Source organism: Sorex fumeus, unplaced genomic scaffold, assembly GCF_029834395.1.
Source record: "Sorex fumeus unplaced genomic scaffold, SorFum_2.1 ptg000020l, whole genome shotgun sequence".
In the NCBI taxonomy this organism is placed as follows: domain Eukaryota; kingdom Metazoa; phylum Chordata; class Mammalia; order Eulipotyphla; family Soricidae; genus Sorex; species Sorex fumeus.
Window position 1 is genome coordinate 20,703,374 of NW_026606077.1, and position 26,063 is coordinate 20,729,436.

The 26,063-nt window shown below is 44.1% G+C and overlaps 1 protein-coding gene across 1 annotated transcript in view; it reads left to right on the top strand.

Annotated features, from left to right (window-relative positions):
- Positions 1-26,063, top strand: part of AMPH (amphiphysin) — a 262,010-nt gene that overhangs the window by 141,220 nt on the left and 94,727 nt on the right. Inside the window, exons 4-5 of the mRNA XM_056113455.1 lie at positions 2,508-2,602; positions 13,035-13,130. Coding sequence (XP_055969430.1) covers positions 2,508-2,602; positions 13,035-13,130 — 191 coding nt within the window. The remainder of the gene's footprint in view (positions 1-2,507; positions 2,603-13,034; positions 13,131-26,063) is intronic.

Below are 26,063 nucleotides of genomic sequence, written 5' to 3' on the forward strand. Positions count from 1 at the left end.
AAATGAATTCTTTCCAAGTTCTTTATCATTGCTATACATGCAGCAATTAGGAGTTATTTTGGGCTGCTAATAGACATCTTTGCCACAGCATTGTGACTTTAGCCCCAGTGATTAAGGTCTTGTAAAATTTTATTTTGAGCTTGCATTCATACATTTTTTTCTTTTTCTTTTTGGGTCACACTCAGTGATGCTTAGGAGTCACTCCTGGGTCTATACTCAGAAATTACTCCTGGCGGTGCTTGGGAAACCACGTGGGATGCTGGGGATCAAACCCTGTTTGGCTGCGTGCAAGGCAAATGGCCTACCCGCTGTACCCACTCCAACCCTGAATTCATAGGTTTTTTGTTGGTGTTTTTTTTTCTTCTTACTATTTTTTGCTACTAAGGTTATCTGTCCTACAATGCTCCATTTTTTTCTTCTTCCTTTCAAAATTTCAAAATTCAAAATTTCAAAGAAAATTTCAGTAGCCTTTGATATCTGAACTGTAACTGGGAGGTGGAGGGTGTCAGTTAGTGATTCACCCTTAGTGTGACTAGGGTTGACCTGAGGCTGAGTTTGATTGTGCTGTTATATCAAGGTGTCTGAGGGAGGATTTGAAACTTGGGTTAATGCTGCTGCCCTTGCAGTGGTGACCCGGGTTTACCCATGGTGGTATTCTAGCTCATTAGATTCAGAGTGTTAGTGGGGAAATGTAGCTTTTTTGTATCTTTTTGGGTCTGATTGTATACCTCCATGACTCAGTTTCTTCCATATGAGTCCACAGAGACCTGAAGCGTTTCTTCCCCTCCTGCATCTTGTAGCAGCATCTGGTTTCAGCATGTAAGGTGTGTACTGAGTTCCCCAGCTCACCCTTCCCCAAGCAAAGTGAGGATCTTTCTGGGATGGATTCTGAACCACCACCCACAGGACTCTCACAGGCAGAGACCAGAGACCTGCCCACATCTCATCAGACGAGGGAGGGGACATGTTCTGTGCCTGCAGTCATTGGTGTCACCAAATGCCAAACACCACATTTCTTGTGGATTCTGATACCTACTCTTTACGATAACCATCTCTCTGTCACTCTGAAGTCATCATCTCCCTGCATCACTTCAGAGTGACAGATGTTGGTATCCTGTCCTCTCTCCTTCACTGCTGAACTCATCCCTGACCACCTTCTAAATAGGACATTTGTGATGGATCATGAGTGTCTCAAACACTTTCCACCTCGTATTCCATGGCATTACTTTATGAGACATGTTTGTGTCTACCGATCTTTTCCTCTTCTGCTATTATCTAGCTCCCTTTCCTGCTCCTGGGGCAGAGGCTCACCCGGACAGTCACTGGAAAGACCCCGATGTGGAGGGGGCTTCCAGGCCAGCAGCCGGAAGTACCATCCTTTCTGCTGCCATCTTGTGTTCAGTAGATTATTCCTGTGTCTACTCTTCCTGGAGATGCTGTCCTGGGCATTTGTTTCTCAAGTCCAAAATTGCTTGGACCCACCAGGGCCACCTTGGTGGTGCTCAGGGACCCTCTATTTTGAAGGAGGAATAGAGGGGGAGATGGAAAAGATTTGGTGATACTTTATATCATGATATTGCTCTCAGGAAATACATGTGTCCTGTTTTTAACCATACTTTTTGTTAAAGTACCCAGTGTACCTCTCAGGAAAAATCTGACTCATGAAGTTAAAAATGCTAAACTTTCCAGAACTTAACGATTTAAAACTATATAGCTTTTAAACATGATATTGGAAAAAGTTCATCTTTTTTTTTCCCCTTTAGAATCAGTTTAGGACACTTGAATCACTTTTAACTACAGGACCCTCTTGAATTTGTTTTGTTACCACCTCTAAAGAATGGTTGTTTTGAGGGCTGGAGAGATAGCACAGCGGGGAGGGCATTTGCCTTGCATGTGGCTGACCCGGGTTCGATTCCCAGAATCCCATATGGTCCCCTGAGCACCGCCAGGAGTAACTCCTGAGTGCAGAGCCAGGAGTAACCCCTGTGCATCGCCAGGTGTAACCCAAAAAGCAATAATAATAATAATAATAATAAAGAATGGGTTTTTTTTTTTGTATTTTCATTCATTTAGGATTGAGTTTATTTTTCAAGATCCCTGGTGTTTGTCTCTGGCTCTGGGTTTTGGTGGACCAGGCTCTGTGCTCAGGGGTCACTCTCCGCTAGTGCTCAGGCTGGAGGTGGAGGCTGGGATTCCTGCTTTCAGAGTGTGTGCTCAGCCCTGCAGTGCTCTCCAGCCTAGATCAGTCTTGTGATGGACCCATATTCTAGGCATTCTGCATATCCATGGTTCACTTCCTAGGACATCTTGTTGTTGTTTTCAGAATGGGGAATCTTGTTAATGTTTTTCTAGACCTCAGTGTCTCTTCTTATCAGACAAGCAGCAGTCTGTCCTCTTGATTATCTGAACTAGTTATTCCTAGGAACCATTCTCTGTCCAAGGAGAGGGATGGGAGGAAGAAGCTATGCAAACGTTTCTGTCTAACTGGAGTTTCTGTCCCCACCTAGGGATGCAGGAGGCCTCCATGAAGCTCACCGAGTCCCTGCATGAAGTGTACGAGCCTGACTGGTACGGGCGGGAAGACGTGAAGATGGTTGGGGAGGTAAGCGTGGCCTGGCCTGGCACTGTCCCCGACTCTATTCCCACTCTGTCATGATACTGAGTGACGCTTCATACCCAGATAGTGCAGTGGAATTTCATACTAATACTCATCTAACATTTCAAGTTACTTATGAACATTCATCTAGATTCACTTGGGCAATAGATCTGTATTCAAGATTATTTTTCTTCCAGCTAAGAGTTTTTTTTTTTTTTAGCAAACTGAACAGAAACAAACCCTTTGTCTCTGACACAAAACCACAGAAACATTGACTGTCAGGGGAGAAGGGGGAAGGCGGGGAATGAATGGGGTGAGGAGCTTGTTTGGGAGGTGATAAACGGGTAGTGCCTTCATAGACTCAAAGCCTGAAACTCCCACAGTATTGTAAAACATGTTCCAGATTATATATTTTTTCTTTTTGGATCACTCCTGGTGATGCACAGAGGTTACTCCTGGCTCATGCACTCTGGAATTACTCCTGGCAGTGCTCAGGGGACCATATGGGATGCTGGGAATCGAACCCGGGACAGCCGTGTGCATGGCAAATGCTCTACCTGCTTTGCTGTTGCTCCAGCCCCCTCCACAATATTTTTTATCGTGGTCTTTGGGGCCACACCTAGAAGTGCTCAGGACTTATTCCTGGCTCTCAGGGATGACTCCTGGTGGGACTCAGAGGACCATATGGGGTACCAGGATTGAACCCGAGGGCAAGTCCCTATCCACTGTGCTATTGCTCTGGCTCCTCAATTCTTCTGAAAAGAGTATTGCTAATAGTTACATAAATATAACTTTTGCACAGCATCATTTTAGACTGGAACTTGTACACATGTGGAAAAGCTTTACTGAAGTGTTTGGGGGAAAAATACTGTTTTTTTCTGTCTTTCCAGCATGTCTTAAGTATGCAGTGAGTGGGAGAAGTGGCTTCTGACCCCTCTGTGTGTGAACTTCACGCCTGTACCCCTGCCTCCCCCTTCCTCTGAGGAGTGGGCCCAGAACTGCAGGGACACCAGGCACGTTCATCAGCCAGCCAGGCTGCAGGTCTTCGGGCCTGGGAGGGACTGATACTGTGTAACATCTGGAATCTGCTCCCCAGCAGGCTTTATGGCTGCAGAAATAGGAAAGTGAGGATTGCTCTTTTGAGGAAGGTTTGATGGGTGGGAGAAAAGGAAAGGCTGAGCTAAGGAGTCCTTTCATCTGCTCAGACTTGAGCTTCCTCCTCTGCAGGATGAGTCACTGCTTTGTGTGGTGACAACACTGTAGGTGCTGTGCGTGGCCCCTGGCAGCCCCACCTCAGGGGGTCCCACTCAGGAGCCCGGTCTGGCCCGGCTCTCTCCCAGGATGCCGTGACAGCTGCTGTGCCTCCAGCGTTCCTTCAAACCTCTCATGTCCATACAAAAGTGCTCTTCATGCCCCAGTCACTGAGATGAAAACATACTTATCTTTCATAAATGAAAGCTTTTTGGCCCTGCTGCCTCTTATGAAGACTTTTCTAGCTATGAATTTGGAAAACCAGCCTTCATATATCATTTTCAAAACAATTCTCAAGTAATTCCACCTTTCCCCATTTCTTTAACCTTGAGACACTGTGTTTGAATCTTTTTAAGTTCTTAGGTCAATTTGTACTTTTCTGATTAATGGCATGTGATTAGAAGTTCATCATGAAAAGGTGTTTTTCCGAAGGAACAGTAGAAATAAAACTCCTGTTAATGGAGGTGCTGCCACATTTAGTGCTAAGGGGAAAAAATAAAATTGCTGTCCAGCCTTAGTCCTTACAGCTGCCAGGAATTAGAATCTTCACTTGCAGATCCAAATATCTGAATTTTTTTTTAAATCACAAAGGACCATTTTTGTTTGTTTTTGTGCCACACCCTACAGTGCTCCAGACTTTTTCCTGCCTCTGTAGTTAGGACTCACTCCTGGTGGGCTCAGGGACGATTAGGGGTGCCAGGGATTGAACCTCGTTCTGCTGTGTGCCAGGCAAGCACCTACCCACTGTACTATCGCCCTGGCCATGATCACAGAGAGCCTGAACACTGCAAGTTTAAGGAGCTCCTCATGTCCCATGATAAGCCATTTTATCCAGGTGATTTACTCTCTCCCTCTCTACTTGTTCATGTGCACGTGTGTGTTGTCTTAAATGCACCCATGGCCTGCACATGCATGGCAAGTAACTTACCACTGAGATTCCTTCGCAGCCTTTCCTGTTGGTTTGTTTGTGTAAAAATCTTTATTTGGGACCTGTAGCAACTGCAGTTAGGTTTGTGCAAAAGAGAAGAACAAAGAAACAAGGGAACTTTCCAGCAGAGTGTCCTTTCCTGTCCAGGCAGAGCGGGTCCACGTGCTCGCCAGCAGGAGAGTTGTGAAGGATGAGCCAGTCCCTTTGCGTCCATCCCTCGCCTGAAGTGCATCTCCTGGCTGCGTTTCGCTGTGCAGGGGGTCCAGTCTGGGTCCAGGGCAGTTGTGGTCTGGCTGAAACCAGATGTTATAGAACTGGGAAGAAAGGATAGGTTCTGCGGAACAGATGGCAGACTCTGTCAGGAACCCCAAACATAGCTGGAAGATACATGATGACTTTCTCACGCCCTAGCTCTATTCTTTGGATCCCATTAAATTCTTCTCATTGTTAACTCTTTAAATTGGGGGAACCCATTTTTCCAGATCCACAGGGAAGGGCTTGAAGCCTGCTCTGACGAGGTGACTGTATCTCAGACAGTCCCGGGCTTCAGAGTCAGGAAGACAAGTCTGGGTTGCCTGAGTTTGTCCTTCCTCAACTCATGATGAGGTTATATAACATTATCTACTCTCCAGTGGCAGGAAAAGACAGAGGGGTTTCTTCATAGGGCAGCTCTCCCTTGTACTCTCTGTGTAGTCTAAGCGGTGTCTGGGGAGGGTGGTATGGTGGGGCCTTGAACTCTGCATGTGTTCATCGCCATGGCACTTCCCCAGTGGTAGGGTCTTCTCCCCTGTGGCCGCAGTGTTCTCTCTGTGGAGCTTCAGGTTGTCTGCGTGGACATCCCTCGTTTCAGAGTTGGCTTTCTCAGTGGAATTTGTCATAGTCTCAGCACCAAGCTCATCTACACAGACATGGGCACTTTGGGAGCTTCTCCACTTCTAGAGACCACCCGTGGTGGTGCTCTGGTACTGAGCTCTGTACTCAGAGGTGTGTTTTGATGGTGCTCAGGGGACCTTGTGGTGCCAGGGACCCAGCCCAGGCCTGGACGTGCAAAGCTTGCACCCAGCCCATTGAGACCCCTCTCTGGTCGTTTTCTGCATTTGTTTTAGTTGCCAGCCCAGCACTACGATGGCCCCCAGAGCTGCACATGGCGGTGATGGGGACAGATAGTATCAGGCCTCAGAGGGGCCCTATACAGTCTACATTGCAGCCTCTCCTCTTTGAGCTCTCTCCCTGGCTCTGCTTCTGTAGCTGCAGGGGATTTATTATCAGAGATCATGACTATTTTTGATCACTTGATCACTTGACTTCCCATTAATCATCGATTTGCTCGAGCAGGCGCCAGTAACGTCTCCATTTGTCCCTGTCGCGTGCTAGTGTAGCCCAACGGCGTCTGTTCATTCTAGGAACACAAAGAGCCTCAAGCCGATCGTTCAGGATCTTGATGAAGAAGTCTGACCATCTGGTAGGTGGGCAACCACGCAGTCTTTTGACGTCCCGTGGAATCCAGTCGGTAATAACTCTAGTTCAGCGGTCATCTCCAAATCTCATTATGTGTCCAGCCCATCTGATTTTTGATGCCTTGGCAAATGAGACAGCGTCCCTGATTCTTGATCATCAATGGAGTTTGGAACTCCAGATTCTTTCTCTCATTTGAGTGAAACATGATACTCCAAGCATAGCTCTTTTGATTCCTCTTTGGGAGACCCGAATAGCATTCTCATCCTATTTTCGTAGGGCCCAGGTCTCTGAGGCATATGTTAATGCAGGAAGAACAGTGGAATCAAAGAGATGTGCCCAGAGCCGGAGGTTTTTTGTCCTCTTAGCTATTTCTTCGACACTCTTAAAGGCGTTCCAAGTTGCTCTCTTCCTCCTGAGCAACTCAGGTTAATACCCATCTTCCAGAATTGCTGCACCATATTTGATAGGGTTCAAATATGGTTTGAACCATGGGAACACCTACAAGGGTGATTAGAGGCCGCCCCAAAAGTTTCTATCCCTCTCGGAGAGCCCGGCAAGCTACCGAGAGTATTCTGCCCACACGGCAAATTCTTGCAAGCTATCTGTTGTGTATTCGATATGCCAAAACCAGTAATTACAATGGGTCTGATTCCCTTGACCCTGAAGGCATCACCAATATGGCAGCATTGAGAAGGATGAGGAAGGAGAGGCTGATAAAATCTCAAGGCCGAACTAGGCCACCAAAATGAAGGAAGACAAAAATGATTGTCTGTACTTTCAGTGCATGTATGCTAGCATTGGATGCATCCATCGAGGACCTGATGGTACATGCATGAAAGATCAAGTACGACATCATTGGTCTGACCAAGACAAGAAGGCATCAATCACATCATGCCATTTTCGACACTGGAGAAGAATTGTTCCTCGGAACATGCCATAAAAGAGGTGTTGGAGTCGTCGGTGTCCTTGTCAACACGAACTTGGCCATGAGCATTGATTCATTTAAATGTCTAACAACCCGAATCAGACGTTTACACTTGAATAGATGTGGCTCACTGCCGGCAGTTTCTATCTTCGTTGTCTACGCACCAACATCCAATTATGATGAAGAAGAAATTGAGAAGTTCTACATGGAGCTGGAGAGGTTCTATAAAGAAGAGCACACCTTCTACAAGATCATTGTGGGTGATTTTAATGCCAAGATAGGACCGAGAAGATCAGCCAAAGAACTCCACATCAGGACTCATGGCCTAGAATGGAACGAACAGGGTGAAAGACTGTCTGAATTCATCATGTTGACTAAGACCATCCATGGTAACTCACAGTTCCAGAAGGCAGAATCTAAACGTTGCACATGGGAGTCTCCCGGTATACCATTCCACAATGAAATAGACCACATCATATTCAATCGACGGTTTTGCCTGACCGATGTTGCTGTTGTCCCAAAATTCTAAACAGGATCGGACCACCGTCTCCTTTGTGCAAAATTCTACTTCACAGAGCAGGGAGAAAGGGCTGCAAAGTTTAAGAAGAGAACTCTCAGAACGACCATCAACTGGGAGCGCTTTGGCACTATTGCTGGAACATGGGAAGATACCGTTGTTGACAACATTGGGGAGGAATACGATCGACTGGTTCAGCACCTCCATGATTGTGCGAGGAACGCCAAGAGAGAGATAGTCACAAAAAATGCCTGTCTTCGAAAACTCTTGAGCTTCTTCGCCAATGTGGTTTGGTGCATGCCTCAGGCAACTGCAAGTGAACATCTGAGCTTGCAAAGCAGTGCAGAGATGCGATAAAGGAAGACCTCAAAGACAGAAGAGCAGAAGTGCTGGTAGATGTGGCAGAAGCCGGGAAAAGCATTCGTAACACCCGCCTGTCCTTCGGCAACTACAAGACCAACTACTGATGCCTGCCCTCCAATGTCCTGATGGATCTATCACATCTTCCAGAAAGGCAATGGAGAATATTATCCATGACTTCTACTCAGATCTCTTTGATAGCCATGTCCACCTGCCGACATACCAAATTCCACAGGATGGATATGTTGTTCCCAATGTTCTCCCTTCTGAAATCCGACACGCCATTTCGTCGGTAAAGAAACAAACAGCACCTGGCCCAGACAAGGTCAGACCTGAACACCTGAATAACCTGCCGTCAGTACTCATCAATACGCTGGCTAGGCTCTTCATATGCTACCTGTCTGAATGCGAGCTTCCATCCCAATGGAAAACCAGCAGGACTGTACTACTGTACAAGAAGGGAGACATCCACGACATTGACAACTATCGCCCAATCTGCCTATTGTCTGTCATGTACAAGCTGTTCACTCGAGTCATCCTGAATAGGATTGGCATAATACTAGATGAAGGACAACCATGCCTGCAAGCCAGGTTCTGGAAAGAATTCAGCGCCATTGACCATATCCAACAATAACCAAACTCATTGAGGTTTCTTGGGAGTTTAAGATGCTGCTCTGTATAATGTTCATTGATTTAAAGAAGGCCTTTATGGTTTGCAAAAGAGGCAGTGGGTGACATTCGTGTTTGGTCTATAGTCTACTTTCAGCATGCTTCTCCCATCTTGGGAGGATCCTCCCAATACCCTTTATTTGGTGTTCCCTTCTCTATCTGAACTCCCTTTTCCCCTAGCATGTGTGGTTGGCTTTCAAGCCATGGAGTTAAATTCCTGGTACTAATCTCAGCCATTCTTGGGTGTTAGTCTCCTATTTTGTTACTTTATGTTCCCCAGATGAATGCGATCTTTCTATGTCTATCCCTTTCTTTCTGAGTCATTTCGCTTAACATGATACTTTCCATGTAGTATCACTTGTATGTAAATTTCATGACTTCCTCTTTTCTAACAGCTACATAGTACTCCATTGTGTAAATGTACCAAAGTTTCTTTAACCAGTCATCTGTTTTCGGGCACTCAGGTTTTCTCCAGATTTTAGCTATTGTAAAGATTGCTGCAATGAACAAACAATTGCAGATGTCACTTTGACTATACTTTTTTGCCTTTCTGGGATATATTCCCAGGAGTGGTATTGCTGGGTCAAATGAGAGCTCAATTTCTAATTTTTGAAACCCAAGCACAAAAATTTGTAAGCCTACAACTGTACCTCATGATGTCTCACTAATAAAAATTTTAAAAAATAATGAAATAATAAAATAAAATGAAATTTATATTTAAAAAAAAAAGGCCTTTGATTCTGTTGAGATGGAAGTGGTCATTGAAGCCCTAGCCAATCAGGGCATTCAAACTCAATACATCAGGATCCTCAGTGAGCTGTATTACGGATTCACTACCAGGATCTCACCATTCTACAAAGAAGTGATCATAGATGTCAAGACAGGGGTTCGGCAGGGTGATACCATTTCACTGAAACTCTTCAGTGCCACCCTCGAGAACATCATGTGACGACTGGAATGGGAAGGAATGGGAGTGAAGATAGATGGTCGGCAACTACACCATCTCCGCTTTGCTGATGACATCGTTCTAATAACACCAAACATCAGCCAAGTGGCACAAATGCTGGCCAACTTTGACCGTGAGTGTGGAAAGGTCGGGCTATAGCTGAATCTCACAAAGACAGTGTTTATGAGAAACAGCCTCGTTCCTGACGCTCCATTCGCTCTCAACGGAATGACCATCTCCGAATGCAATAGTTATGTGTACCTAGGTCGAGAAGTCAACATCATGAATGACCTGGAACCTGAGTTGTACAGGAGGAAGAGAGCGGCTTGGAAAACCTTCAAGAGCGTTGAAAATAACTATTTTTATTTTTATTTATATATTTATTTTTATTGATTCATTGTGAGGTAAAGTAACAAAACTTTCATGTTTGAGCTTCGATCATACAGTCCCAAACACCCATCCCTTCACCAGGAAATGTTTTCCACCACCAAAATCCCCAGTTTCCCCTCACCCCCAATCCACACCATCCCCTGCCTGTGTGGCAGACAATTTGCACAATACTCTATTTCTCTCTTTCTCTGTTTTAGTTAACTTTGATATTTCAAGACCAGTCCCACTACCCCTCATACCTGCGAAAACTGCAATGCTAGACAATGTGCTTTGTATTGCTTGTTATGGATACAATATAATGTGTGGCCACTCTCGCAGCTGCGTGCTCTAGGAATTCTAAAATTTTAATAATTAGGGTCTGAAGAGGTTGCTGCAGCAAGTTTCTCGGGTTCGAGATTTGTTTGTGTGTCTCTGGATCGTAGCCATGTGGGAGCTTAAGTAGACGGAGGCCGGATGTGGCGTCATCTCAGATTCCCATTGGGGTGGGGGGAAGGAAAAGGGCCCACTCCTCCCCGACCCCTGGTGTTTGCCTCCACTGCTACTCGTACCTGAAGCTTGTCACTGTCTTCTAGAAAATGGCAGCCGCTGGGGCTCCTAGAGGGCAGGCGGAAGGACAGTACCTGCCCTGTCTGGAGCAGCCCAGTGGAGAAGGCCTATTGCAAAGTCCCGAGCCATCTCTGCAGCAAGTTGCTTGGGTCTGAGATTCATTTGTATGTCTCATGACTTTATTTTTTTAAAATTTTTATTAGTGAGACACCATGAGGTACGGTTGTAGACTTACAAATTTTCATGCTTGGATTTCAATAATACAATGATCAAATACCCATCCCTCCACCAGACCAAACATGATTGCCACTCATTGCCTCTTTTGCAAACCACAACACCCTAAAAGGAGAGAGAGAACAAAAGGGAATGCCCTGTCACAGAGGCAGGGGTGTTGGGGGGGGATGGGGGTTGGGAGGGATACTGGGATTCATGACTTTATTTTTAAAGGTAAGTTTTTTTTTTTTAATCCAGTTGTTAATATTTAGGCACTGTGATTGACATCATTATGCATAGCAGAGTTCCAGGCAGTGTTCAACCCTCTCCCAACACACTGTCCCTCTGCCAGTGCCCAGAGCCCTACCACTCCTGTCTCCCTGCCTCTTACCTCAGTCCCCACCCCCATCAGTGTGCAGGGCCCCTCTTCCCTTCCCTGCTCGCCTCCTTGGAAAGTTTATTTAAAAAGAAAATAAAACCACCTTAATCAGAGTGGGGGTCCTGAGTCCACAGCAGTGCTAGCATTGAGACTTTGCTGCATGGAGTCACCTTGCCGTGCCCCACCCGCTCCCCTGTGCCTATATGGCAGTCTCAGCTCTGATATGGGCCAAGGTCTTGTCACCATTTGATAGCTTCGTTTTTCTTGTCTTGTTTTCCTGTAGACCCAGATGTGTGAGATCACCTGGCGTTTGTTCCCGCCCTTTGACTGGCATCACTGGGCATGGTACTCTCTAGAGCCAGCCAACTATCAGTCCCCTTCATGAGTTCATCGTTTTTTTTAAGTCGTTAAACACTTTTTAGTCTGTGTATCAGAAACCATAGTGCCTAAATGAGAGAGATAAAGAGAGAGAACAGAGGTGCCTGCCATAGAGGCAACTTGGGCGAGTGGTGGTCTGGGGTGTGGGAGAGAAACTGGGGACACTGGTGCTGGGAAATTACACTGGTGGAGGGATGGATATCAGAACATCATATGACTGAAACGCTATCATGAACAATTTTGTAATGATCTATCTCACAGTGATTCAATAGCACTGTAACACTATCTTCCTGTTGTTCATTGAGTTGCTCGAGTGGGCCCAGTAACGCTGCATTGTGAGACTTGTTGTTACTGTGTTTGGCATATTGAATACATCACGGGTAGCCTGCCAGGCTTTGCCGTGTGGGTGAGATACTCTAGGTAGCTTCCCAGGCTCTCTGAGAGGGGCAGAGGAATCGAACCCGGCTCGGCCAGGCCAGCTGCGTGCAAGGCCCTACTGCTATGCTATCGCTCCAGCCCAGTGATTCAATAAAAAAATAAAAATAAATAAAAGAGTCATTAAACATGTTTATTTGATAGAATTGTTAACCAATGCACACTTGTCTCACAGTCTGTTACTCATTTGTAGTTTTCTCTTGTCAAGAATGAAGATGTTCTAATAAAACTCATTCAGATAGGATTTGTATCTTGGAGGGTTATCAATTATAAGAACCTTTTAAAATTTCCTAGATAGTTTCAGTAGGCATGAGTTCATGTTTTGTTGCTCTTGTTTGTTTTAAAAAAGTTTTAGCCACTGAGATTTACAATATTGTTAATGATAGGGTTCCATGTACAATGTTTCATCCCTGTGCCCTGCACCAGAATGAATTCTTCCCTCTTCCACTGTTTCACAGTGGCCCCTGGGATCCCTATCCTTCACCTGCACTGTCTCCCTGCCAGCTCTCAAGTTCTGTTTCCAAGGGTCCAAATACCTTGTTCTGAAAAGACACTTGGTGCTCCTATGTTCATTGCAGCACTATTCACAGTTGTCAGAATCTGGGAACAGCTGAAGTCTCCACAAACAGATGACTGGGTAAAGGAGCTAAGTGTATGTGTCCACAATGGAATACCACTCAGCTGTAGGAAACGATGAAATTGTGCAGTTTACTGCTATATGGAGAGAAAAGCTGGCTAGGAGGAGAGGGACAAATATAAAATATCTTTTGTGCATGCTGTGTGTGTATTTGCCTCAGCTATTCTTAGACATTTGGATTGTTAACATGTCACTGACCCACCAACTGGATTAGTGAAACTAGAGCCGGGATGCAAATTGCTTTGCAGTTTTACTCTGTCACCAGATGGTACACATTCTTTGTGGTATCTCCCGTATGAAAAATATTACATACCTAATATTACAGTTTCAGAGTCCCTAAGAGTTTGATAAAAGGTTTCCAACTAAACCTACTCAGCGCTGCTCTTTGTTTCTCCTTTCCTTTCAGAAATGTGATGTGCTGTGGGAAGACTTTCATCAGAAACTAGTGGATGGGTCCTTGCTGACTCTGGATACCTATCTGGGCCAATTTCCTGACATAAAGGTACTCTTCTTCTGAAAAGGAAGGACCTGGGTGTCCCCATATGCTTATTGAAAGGTGGACAAGAGGAATTAGAAATACTCAGACTCACATAAGTAAGACAGTTGCTAACTTCTCATTCATTGACTATGAGATTTTTATTATGTTCTTGTAAGTATTAAATGAGACGTCATTTACTGAATCACATTTTTTGTTTTAGTGGGATAATTCTGCTTTTATTTTTTACAGAAATCATTTTAGTCCTAATCGAAAGAGGACTCAAGATACCCCAAATTCCAGTGTTCTTTCTGTATTCTGCCTTTGTATTTTCAATTGATTGGGATTGGGCCACTTCTGGTGGTGCTCTGGACTGACTCCTGGCTAAGTGCTCTGGGCTGACTCTTAGCTCTGTGCTCAGGACTCAGTTCCGGCTCTGTTCTCAGGGCTCACTCCTGGCTCTGTGCTTAGCGCTGACTAGTAACAAGAAAATGTTCATTATAAAAATGATAGCAGAATCTGATCTTCATTGCAATATATTTTGTATGCATTCATAACACACCTGTCTATTTTTTCACATTGTAATTTTCAAGTTTGAATTGAATTATGAAGATAGAAGAGTCAAATACATTTGCATCTTGTTCTAAAAATCATTCATCTTACTTGAGGTTTACTTGACTTGTCCCATTAATTTTTTTATTTTATTTTATATTTATTATTGAATCACTGTGTCACCGTGACATGCATTTACAAAGCTTTCATGATTGAGATTCAGTTATACAATGTACCAACATCCATCCCTCCACCTGTGCACATTTCCCAATATTCGCCATCCCATAGCCATCACCCCAACCCCCTAACCCCCCAGCCTGCCTATAACAGTCACTTCTCTCTCTCTCTCTCTCTCTCTCTCTCTCTCTCTCTCTCTCTCTCTCTCTCTCTCTCTCTCTCTCTCCCCCTCTCCCCCCTCCTCCCTTTTGGGCATTATAGTTTGTTATAGAGATACTGATACTGAAAGGCCATTATGTTTGTTTATTTGCCCGCTTTCAGCACATATCTCCAATCTGGAACAATCCCTTCCAACCATTATTGTCATAAAGGTCCCTTCTGTGTCCCAGCTACCCTCTCCCTTGGGGCAGGTTTCCAACTGTGGACCATTTATTCTGACCCTTGTTTCTACTATCCCTTAGTGGTGTTCGTCTCTTACTATATTCTCTCTCTCTCTCTCTCTCTCTCTCCCCTCCCTCCCTCTTTCCCTCCTCTCTCTCTTTCTTTCTTTCTTTCTTTCTTTCTTTCTTTCTTTCTTTCTTTCTTTCTTTCTTTCCTTCGTCTTTCTCTCTTTCTTATATCCCACAAATGAGTGCTGACAAATGATGTCTGTCCTTCTCCTTCTGACTAATTTCACTTAGCGTGATACTCTTCGTTTCCATCCATTTATAAGCAAATTTTCTGACTTCATTTTTTCTAACAGCTGAATAGTATTCCACTGTGCAGATGTACCATAGTTTCTTTAACCATGTACCATAGTTTCTTTAACCATTGACTTGTCCCATTTAAAGAAAGCACACAAGCAAATATTTGAATATAATAGGTATGGAGTTGCTTTTGGAGGTAAAAGGGGTTTTTTGTTTGTTTTTATTTATTTTTAGAGAAAATACTCATAATATTTTATTGTAAATATTAAATCATGAATTGACATAGGGACTATCTTAATATCTTTACATAATTGAATAGTCTTTTCCAGAACTTGATTTTTCTCCATTTAATTTTTTGGCAATCCCTTTCTCTTCAGTTTTTCTTGAGAGGCTGTGCCATGTGATACTGTTAAAACAGAGGATGATGCCCACCAGCAGTTTCAGCCCCTCTACCAATGACTCAGGGCCCTTCCCAACATCCTCTACCACTGTCCTTTGGAAAACTTATTCTTTTTCAATTTAATTTTCATACTTGGGGGGTCACATATTTACTTAGTATTAGCATTTCTGTTTTTATAGATATGGTCACCTCCTGTACCGTCAAAGTGCCAAGACTCCACCAGTGTCCTTACGTGGCTTCTAGTTTGCCTCATCATTCCTTTCATTCATCCCCCCCCTGCCTGCCTTACTTGAAAATATTATTCTGTGATCCCAGGTCAAAGAACTTTCCATATTGATAATTGTTCTCCATGTTTCAGAGATGAGTGCATGCAAATGTCCAGTGTGTGTCCTTCTCACTCACACTTCACTCTCGTGCTGCCCTTTTGTCCCAGCCTCCAGCGTGCTCTCACTGTATCCTGTGGCTGTCGAGGGCTAAATCATGCACACATACCACAGCTTCTTTGTCCTCTCTTCTGTTGTTGGACATTTGGGTTCTTTCTATTTCCTGACTGTTCGACAAAGTGCACAATAAACACAGGCTTGCATATACCTTTTTGAACTCATGTTTTGATGTTTAGGGGGTAGATGTCCAAAAGTGGCATTACTTGGTCACATGGAAACTCTTTTCATGACATTTTTAGAAATATCCATACTGTTTCTTCTGGAGGCTTTACCAGACAACATTCCCACCAGCAGCAAGTGAGGGCTCCTTTTTCACATCCCTGCCAATGCCATGTGTTTCCAGACTCTTTAGTATATACTGTTCTCACTGGTGTAATGTAGTGTCTCTTTGCTCTTTTGATTGGCATTTCCAGATGATAAGTGATGGTAAACATTTTTCATATGATCATTGGCCATTCTTTTTTTAAAAATTTTATTAGTGAAACACCATGAGGTACAGTTGTAGACTTACAAATTTTTGTGCTTGGGTTTCAGCCATACAATGATTGAGCACCAATCCCTCCACCAGTGCCCATTCTCCACTTCCAATGCTCCCAGCATTCCTCCAACCCCCCCATCCCACCCCACCCCTGTGGCAGGGCATTCCCTTTTGTTCTCTCTCTCTCTCCTATTGGGTGCTGTGGTTTGCAAAAGAGGCATCGAGTGGCAATCATGTTCAGTATAGTCTACTTTCAGCATGCATCTCTCATCCTTTGCGGATCCTCCCAACACCTTTACTTGGTGCTCCCCTCTCTATCTAAGCTGCCTTCTCCCCAAGTATGTGTGGCTGGCCTTCAAGCCATGGAGTGAACCTCCTAGTACTTATCTCAGCTATTCTTGGTGTTAGTCTCCCATATTATTACTTTATATTCCCCAGATGAAAGCAATCTTTCTATGTCTGTCCCTCTCTTTCTGACTCATTTCACTTAGCATGATACTTTCCATGTAGTACCACGTGTATGTAAATTTCATGATTTCATCTTTTCTGACAGCTTCATAGTACTCCATTGTGTAGATGTACCACTGTTTCTTTAACCAGTCATCTGTTCTCGGCCACTCGGGGTTCTTTTTTCCAGATTTTGGCTAAAAATAGTGCAGCAATCATTGGCTATTCTTAAGTCTTCTTCGTGTAAGTATCTGTTCACTTCATCTCCCTCTTTTTTTTATTTAATCTTTATTAGTGACAAACCATGAGGTACAGTTGTAGACTTACAAATTTTTGTGCTTGGGTTTCAATTATACAATGATTAAGTACCCATCTCTCCACCAGTGCCCATTTTCCACCACCATGGGTCCCAGTATCCCTCCCACTCCCCATCTCCCCCATCCCATCCTGCCTCTGTGGCAGGGCATTTCCTTTTGTTATCTCTCTCTTTTGGGTGCTGTGGTTTGCAAAAGAGGCATTAAGTAGCAGTCATGTTCAGTCTATAGTCTGCTTTCATCATACTTCTCCCATCCTTGGAGGATCCTCTTAACACCCTTTATTTGGTGCTCCCTTCTCTATCTGAGCTGCCTTTTCTCCTAGCATGTGTGGCTGGCCTCCAAGCCATGGAGTAAACCTCCTGATACTTATCTCGGTTATTCTTGGGTGTTAGTCTCCTATTTTGTTTCTTTATGTTCCCCAGATACCCCCCTCCCACATCCCCCAATGCTTATAAGGCACATGAATTCTACTTAACACTCTATCTACTTTGATTGCATTCATTTCGACAAAAGATGCACCATTATTGTTTAGAGTTTACACCAACAATCAGAACTGCTGAAAAGGCATTGTGAAATAATTTGTTTTCTACAGCTGGAACCATATAATGATTTTGGATTTCTGATATTTTACTTATTAAACCTGAAGGTATTTCTGCAAAAAGCCTGATAATTACGAGATTGGTTTCTGTGGTTCTGGAGCCATGTCCGTGCCAGAGAGCCACTTGTGTGGGGCAACTCTTGACCTCGGTAGGGCGTGAAGGACGAGCCAGGAACGCGCCCCTTCCCATGAGGTTTCAGTTGCCCTGTCACCGCCGGCTCATACCTGGCTTTCCAAAAAGCTCTGAGGTGGTCGCCATCTTGCTTCTCAGGGGGAAAAAGGTGGAAGGGAGCGACATCCCTTCCCTCCTGGGGAGGAATGATACCATGGATTAACGCATAGTCCATTCACTTTTCTGCCACAAGCTACCAGGCTCTGCATTAAGTCCTTGTTGGCACGCATCTTTCAACCTGAATGGGGCCTTCCAACATCCTTTGCTGGTGTTCCCTTCTCTATCCGTCTTTCCCCCCAGCATGTGAGGCCAGTTTCCAAGCCATGGAGCAGACCTCCTGGTTCTTATCTCTACTACTCTTTGGTGTTAAGTCTCCCATTCTGTTACTTTATATTCCACAGATGAATGCATTCTTTCTATGCCTGTCTTTCTGACTCATTTCACTTAACATGATACTTTCCATTTTTTATCCACTTATATGCAAATTTCATGACTTCATCTTTTCTGATAGCTGCATAGTATTCCACAGTGTAGGTAAAGGTAAAGGCCCTCCCCTTGATCGTCGATTTGCTCGAGCGGGCCCAGTAACGTCTCCATTGGAGACTTTGTTGTTACTGTGTTTGGCATATCGAATACTCTCGGTAGCTTGCCGGTCTCTCTGAGAGGGGCGGAGGAATCGAACTCGGGTCGGCCATGTTGGCCGCTTGTAAGGCCAACGCCCTACCGCTGTGCTATCGCTCCAGCCCTCCACAGTGCCAAATTTTCTTTAACCAGTTTTTCTGTTCTTGGGCAATCGGGTTTTTTCCAGATTTTGGCTATTCTAAACAGTGCAGCAATGAACATACAAGTGCAGATGTCATTTCAACTATACTTTTTTGTCTCCCTGGTACATATTCCCAGAAGTGGTATTGCTGGGTCAAACGGGAGCTCAGTTTCTAATTTTTTGAGAATCGTCCATACTGTTTTCCAAAAGGGCTGAACCAGTTGGCATTCCCAACAGCAGTGAAGGAGTGTCCCTTTCTCGCCAAATCCACGCCAATACAGGTTGCTTTTGTTCTTTTGGATGTGGGCCAGTCTCTGTAGTGTGAAATGATATTTCATTGTTGTTTTGATCTGCATCTCCCTGATTATTAGTGACAAAGAGCATTTTCTCATATGCCTTTTAGCCATTCGGATTTCTTCTTTTAGAATGTTTCTGTTCATTTCACCTCCCCATTTTTTGATGGGGTTGGATATTGTCTTCTTTTGTAGTTCAACCAGTGCCTTGTATATCCTCGATATCAACCCCTTATAAGGTGGGTATTGGGTGAATATCCTTTCCCATTCAGTAGACTGTCCTTGTATTTTGGTCACTGTTTATTTTGAGGTGCAGAATCTTCTTAATTAAAGATAGTCCCATTTGTTTAATTCTGTTTTCACTTGCTTGGCCAGGGGCATGTCATCTTTGAAGATACCATTAGCTTCAGTGTTGTGGAGGGTTTTGCTGATCTTGTCTTCAGTGTACCTTTCAAGTTCTGGTTTGGTGTTGAGGTTTTTAATCCATTTTGATCTGACTTTTATACATAGTATTAGGGAGAGGTCCGAGCCCATTTTTTTGCATGTAGCTGTCCAGTTTTGCCAGCACCATTTGTTAAACAGGCTATGCTTGCTCCACTTCACATTTCTTGCTCTCTTATCAAAGATTAAATGATCATATATTTGAGGGTGTGTGTAAGGATATTCAACCCTGTTCTATTGTTCTGGAGCTCTGTCTTTGTTCCAGTACCATGCTGTTTTAATTATTTCTGCTTTGTAGTAGAGTTTAAGGTTGGGGAAGATAATGCCTCCCATCTTCTATTTCCACAGAATTGTTTTAGCTATATGTGGGAGATTTTTTTTCCATATGAATTGCAGGCTGGAGCGATAGCACAGTGGTAGGGTGTTTGCCTTGCATGAGGCCGACTTGGCTGACCTGGGTTTGATTCTTCTGTCCCTCTTGGAGATCCTGGCAAGCTACCAAGGTATCTTGCCTGCATGGCAAAGCCTGGCAAGCTACCCATGATGTATTCAATATGCCAAAAACAGTAGCCACAAGTCTCACAATGGAGATGTTACTGGGCCCACACGAGCAAATCGATGAACAATGGGAGGACAGTGTTACAGTGCTATGAATTTCAGGAGTGTTTGTACCGCGTCTTTGAAGAATGTCTTGGGTATCCTTATAGGGATTGCATTATATGTGTATATGTTTTGGGGAGTATTGTCATTTTGACAATGTTAGTTCTTCCACTCCATGAGCAGGGGATATGTTTCCATTTCCTCGTGTCCTCTTTTATTTAGTGAAGTAACATTTTGTAGTTTTCTTTGTACAGGTCCTTTACCTCCTTATTTCAGTTGATTCCAAGGTACTTACTTTTCTGAGGCATGATTGTGAACAGGATTGCTTTTTTCATATCACTTTCTTCTCTTTCATTATTTGCATATAGGAAAGCCATGGACTTTTTGGTATGGATTTTATAGCCTGAGTAGCTCCCTTATTAATTCCTTGCCAGAGAGGTTTCATAGTGCACCATAACTGGTTGGATTTTCTGGGCTAGTTTCTTCACTAACTAAGCTTGGTGGGCTTCTGCATTGCTTAACTATTGTGACCTGTGCAGTTTAGACTTTCGCTCACCATTACTGGTGTGTTTTTGGTGTGATATTAATTGAGATGGGGCTAATGAATTATTGGCCTGTTGTGTTATTGGTGATTGGGCTGCCCCAGTGAAAGATCCACCTAAGAGACTAATTTATGGTTCTTATGGGATATGGAAGGGGAGAATATCTTGTGGTCGTAACACCCCATCAGGCCTGTACCTGGATTGGGGGAGATTGAGAGAGTCCTTGAAACTTGGCTTCTGGTGACGCGGCCCACCTGGGTTTCCATTATGCAGATGGGGGGTGGGGGGGATGCTGGGACCCGTGGTGATGGATGATGGGCACTGGTGGAGGGATGGGCACTTGATCATTGTATAACTGAAACCCAAGCACAAAATTTGTAAGCCTATAACTGTACCTCATGGTGTTTCACTAATAAAAAAAAAATATGGATCATAGAAAAAAAAAACCAAAAAAAACCCCGTCTCTGCTTGTGCCTGGACACGCAGCTCTGGACACCTGCAGAAATTTAAAAGAATCATACTAAACATGTTATCCTTGTATCACAGAAAACAAATTCAAATGATGGATTTCAATGTTGGAATCTTAGAAGGCATCAAAATTCCTATAATCTGTTGCATAATTGCATTGTTATGGAATACATCAGTCTTATTTAATACTTCCATTTGTAAACTGTGTGAAAAGTTTGAAAATTATATGAATGTTTTAAAATTCTCAGGAAATCGGGGGCTGGAGCAATAGCACAGCGGATAGGGCGTTTGCCTTGCACGTGGCCGACCTGGGCTCGATTCCCAGCATCCCGTATGTTCCCCTGAGCACTGCCGGGAGTTATTCCTGAGTGCAAAGCCAGGAGTAACCCCTGAGCATCGCCAGGTGCGACCCAAAAAGCAAAATAAATAAATAAATAAAATTCTCGGGGAAAAACTTAGGGGCTTCATATATTCAGTATACACTAGGCCTGGATTCAGTCCTCAGCACTACCGTGGACACCACTGGGAGTAGACCCCAATGAACAAATGAAAGAGTTCATTGCTATAACATTCTGGAAGACTGCACACATCAGTCTGTAGTGATGTGCTTAGGATTAGTTTTGACAGATATTCATTCTAAATGACAGGCTTAGCCTTGATAGACATTCATGTCTTCGGTAGATATTTTATCTAGAAATTTGTAGCATTTGTAAAGCAGATATGCTCAGAATGATTATCCCATTTCACAATATTGTTTTCTTTCTATTTTTTATTTTTAAATTTTTTAGTGAAACACCGTGAGATAGAATTACTGACTTATATACTTTTGTGATTACATTTCAGTCATACAGTTGTCGAGTACCCATGCCTCCACCAGTGCCCATTCTCCACGACCAATGTTCCCAGTATCCCTCCCACTACTCCCACCACATCCTTCCCCCTGCCTCTATGGCAGGCACATTCCCTTTTATTTTATTTTACTTTTTTATGTAGGAGTGTTGCTATTTATTCAGCCATTGATTAGGCTGATTAAATTGGGCATGAACACCACCTTACCTTTTTTTTCTTTTTTATAAATTTATTGAATCACCGTGAGAGCAGTTACAAAGCTTTCGGGTTTAAGTCTCAGTCATACAATGATGAAACACCTGTCCCTTCACCAGTGCCCATTTGCCACCACCAAAAATCCCCAGTATACCCCCCATCTCTCACCCTCCCCCTACCTGTGGGGCAGATGATTTCTACATTACTCACTATCTTTGATTTCATTCAACATTTTGACCCCAGACACACCATTATTATTGGGATTTTACTCCAACACTCAGATCTGCCGAAAAGGCAACCATAGACAACTTATTGTCTACAATCTATTGCTGGTTATGAATAACATATGATGTTGCACAACCACAGTAGTGGCCGCGCGATTTTGGAATTCCGAAACTTTAACAATTAAATCTGGAGGGATTTCTGCCAAAACCTGCCGGGTTCTGAGATTTATTTCTGAGTCTCTGGGATCATAGCCATTAAGCAGCTTGATCAGGTTAAGCCATTTGTGGGCATCGTCTTGGGGTCTCATTGGGGCAGGGAAGAAAGGGCCGGCTCCACCCCAGTCCTATAAGACCCTTCTTGTCTCGTCACTGTGGGCCCAAACCTGACTGTCCAGTGGCCTCTGGAGGATAATGGCCACCAAACTGCCAGTAGAACAGGCCAGCGCACAAAACCTATTCCCACCTGGAGTAGTCTGGCGCCAGTAACCTACTGTGGGAACCAGATGCATTTCTGCCAAAAGCTGCTTCATTCCGAGATTTGTTTCTGAGTCTCTGGGATCATGGCCATTAAGCAGCTTGATCAGGAGCCAGAGAGGTTGTTTGTGGGCAGTGACTCGGGGTCTCATTGGGGCAGGGAGGAAAGGGCTGGCTCCACCCCCATCCTGTGAGGCCCCCAAACCTGACTGTCCAATGGCCTCTGGAGGATGGCAGCCACTGAGCTGCCTAAGGGGAGCAAATGGAGGGACAGCATCCGTTCCCCCCTGGGGTGGCCTGGCGCCAGTAACCTACTGCGTGGACCAGACCCATTTCTGCCAAAAGCTCCTGGGTTCTGAGATTTGCTTCTGAGTCTCTTGGATTATGGCCATTAAGTAGCTTGATCAGGAGCCAGAGAGGCTGTTCGTGGGCAGCAACTCAGGGTCTCGTTGAGGCAGGGAGGCAAGGGCCAGCTCTACCCCCCTTCTGTGAGGGCCCGCATGTCTCGTCACTGCGGGCCCAAACCTGACTGTCCAGTGGCCTCTGGAGGATGGCGGCCTCTGAGCCGCCAGGGGGAACAAGCCAGGGCACAAAATCTATTCCCACCTGGGGTGGCCTGTGCCAGTAGCCTACTGCTGGGACCGGATGCTTTTCTGCCAAAAGACACTGGGTTCCGAGATTTGTTTCTGAGTCTCTGGGATCATGGCTGTCAAGCAGTTTGATCAGGAGCCAGAGAGGCGATGCTGAGCTGGAGGTGGTTTGTGGGTGTGTCTCCCACATGCCTAACTTTTAGCCATTTACTTTCTTGGTAAACTTGACCCCAAGTTGTAGGGGACTGCCCAAAGGCACAGCAGCAATTTTGGGGTATTTAGAAGTCTGAAGGCACCATCAGGCTGCTGATACACTCGCCTCACAGGTATAGATTCACCTGCTGGCAGCACCATACCCCCTCACATTCCCTTTCACTCTCTCTCTGTCTCTCTTGTCTTTGTCTCTGTCTCTCTCTCTCCATTTGGGTGTTATGGAGAGACATACTGTAGTAAGTCGCTACTATAATCTACTTTCAGCACACATCTCCCATCCCGAGCAAGGCCTCCAAGCATCCTTTGCTTTGTAGTCCCTTCTCTATCTCAGCTGCCTTTTCCCGCAGCATGTGAGGCAAGCTTCCAAGCTGTGGAGGAATGCTCCGGGCCCTTACCCCTACTATCCTTGGGTGTTAGTTTCCCATTATGTTACTTCATATTCCACAAATGAGTGCAGTCATTCTATATCTGTCCCTCTCTTTTTGACTCATTTCACTTAATATGATATTCTCCATGTCGGTCCACTTACATGCAAATTTCATGACTTCATTTTCCTAACAGCTGCATAGTATTCCATTGTGTAGATGTACCAAAGTTTCTTTAACCAGTCATCTGTTCTCAAGCACTCGGGTTTTTTCCATATTCTATTGTAAGTAGTGCTGCAATAAACATATGAGTGCAGATATCATTTCTACTTTACTTCTTTGCATCTTCAGGATATATTCCCAGAAGTGGTGTTGCTGGGTCAAATGGAAGCTCAATTTCTAATTTTTTGTAAAATTTCCATATTGTTTTCCAAAATGAACCAGTCAGCATTTCCACCAGCAGTGAAGGAGGGTCCCCTCTCCCCACACCCACGCCAACATTGGTTCAGTTGTTTTTGTTCTTTTGGACATGTGTCAGTCTCTGTGGTGTGAGTTAATATCTCATTGTTGTTTTGATCTTCACCTCCCTGATGATTAGGGATGAGCATTTTTTTTCCATGTGCCTTTTGGCCGTTCGGATTTCTTCTTTGAGGAAGTTTCTGTTCATCGCCCCATATTCTGATGGAATTGGATGTTTTCTTCTTGTAGAGTTCAACCAGTGCCTTGTATATCCTTTATATGAACCCCTTATCAGATAGGTGTTGGGTGAATATCCTTTCCCATTCTGTAGACAGTCATTGTATTCTGGTCACTGTTTCTTTTGAGGTACAGAAGCTTCTTAGTTTAAGATAGTTCCATTTGTTTATCTCTGTTTCAACTTGCTTGGTCAGTGGTGTTCCATCTTTGAAGATACCTTTTGCTTCAATGTGGTGGAGGGTTTTTCCAACCTTGTCTTCACTGTACCTTATGGATTCTGGTCTGATGTGAAGGTCTTTAATCCATTTTGATATAACTCTCCTACATGGTGTTAGGTAGAGGTCTGAGCCCATGTTTTTGCATATAGCTATCCAGTTTTGCCAGCACCATTTATTAAAGATACTTTACTTGTTCCACCTCATATTTCTTGCTCCCTTATCAAAGATTAGATGATCATATGTTTGAGGGTGTGTGTAAGGATATTCAGCCTTGTTCTATTGATCTGGAGCTCTGCCTTTTTTCCAATACCATGCTGTTTTCATTATTACAACTTTGTAGTAGAGTTTGGATTGGGAAAGGTGATACCTGCCATCTTCTTTTCCCCCAGATTTGCGTTAGCTATTCGTGGAGAGTTGTTGTTCCATATCAATTTCAGGAGTGTTTGAAGAATTTCATGGCTAAACTTATAGGGATCGCATTGAATCTATGTACTGCTTTGGGAAGTATTGCCATTTTAACAATGTTAATTCTCCCAATTCATAAGCAGGGGATGTTTTTCCATTTCCTTATGTCCTCCTTTATTTCTTGAAGTAGTGTTTTATAGTTTTCTTTGTCCAGGTCCTTTACCTCCTTGGTTAAGCTGATTCCAGGTATTTGATTATCTGAGGCATGATAGTGAACAGGATTCCTTTTTTCATATTGCTTTCTTGTGTCTCATTATTTGCATATAGGAAAGCCATGGACTTTGGGGTATTGATTTTATAGCCTGTGACTTTATTATATAAGTCTGTTGTTTCTAGGATCTTCTTGGTAGAGACTTTAGGGTTCTCTAAATATAGTATCATCATCTGGTAACTCACAGTTCTGGAAGCCGAATCTAAACATTGGACATGGGAGTCTCCTGGTTGACAGTTCCACTACAAAATTGACCACCTCATATTCAGTTGACGATTTTGTCTGACTGATGATGCTGTTCTCCTAAAATTCCAAATGGGATTGAACCACCGTCTCACCTGCATGCAAAATTCTACTTCATGTTGCAGGGAGAAAAGGCTGCAAAGTTTAAGAAGAGAACTCCCATAACGACCGCCAACTGGGAGCTCTTTGCCACTATTGCAGCAACATGGGAAGATGCAGTCATTGACAACATCAGTGAGGTATACGATCAACTGGTGTAGCACTTCCATGATTGTGCAAGGAATGCCGAGAGAGAAAGCCACAAAAAGATTCCTGTCATCAGAAACTGTTGAGCTCATTCATCAACGTGGCTTTGCACGAGTATCAGGCAACCATAAGCTAACTAACGTCCAAGCTCGCAAAGCAGTGCAGAGAAGCAATAAAGAACTTAAATATAGAAGAGCAACAGTGCTGCCCGATGCGGCAGAAGCCAGGGAAAGTATTCACAACATCTGCCTGTCCTTCACCAACTACAGACCAAGATGACTGCCCTCTGATGTTCTGATGGATCTGTCAATTCTTTCAGAAGGGCAAGGGAAAAGATTATCAATGAATTCTACTCAGATCTCTTCGATAGCCACATCCAACTTGCCACATACCAAATTCTGTGGGATGGATATGTCGTTCCCAATGTTCTTCCTTCTGAAATCTGACATGTCATTTCATTGGTAAAGAAGCGAACAGCACCTGGCCCAGACAGAGTCAGACCCGAACACCTGAAGAATCTGCTGTCAGTACTCATCAATACACTGACTTGGTTATTAACACGCTACCTGTCTGATTGCAAGGTTCCGTCCCAAT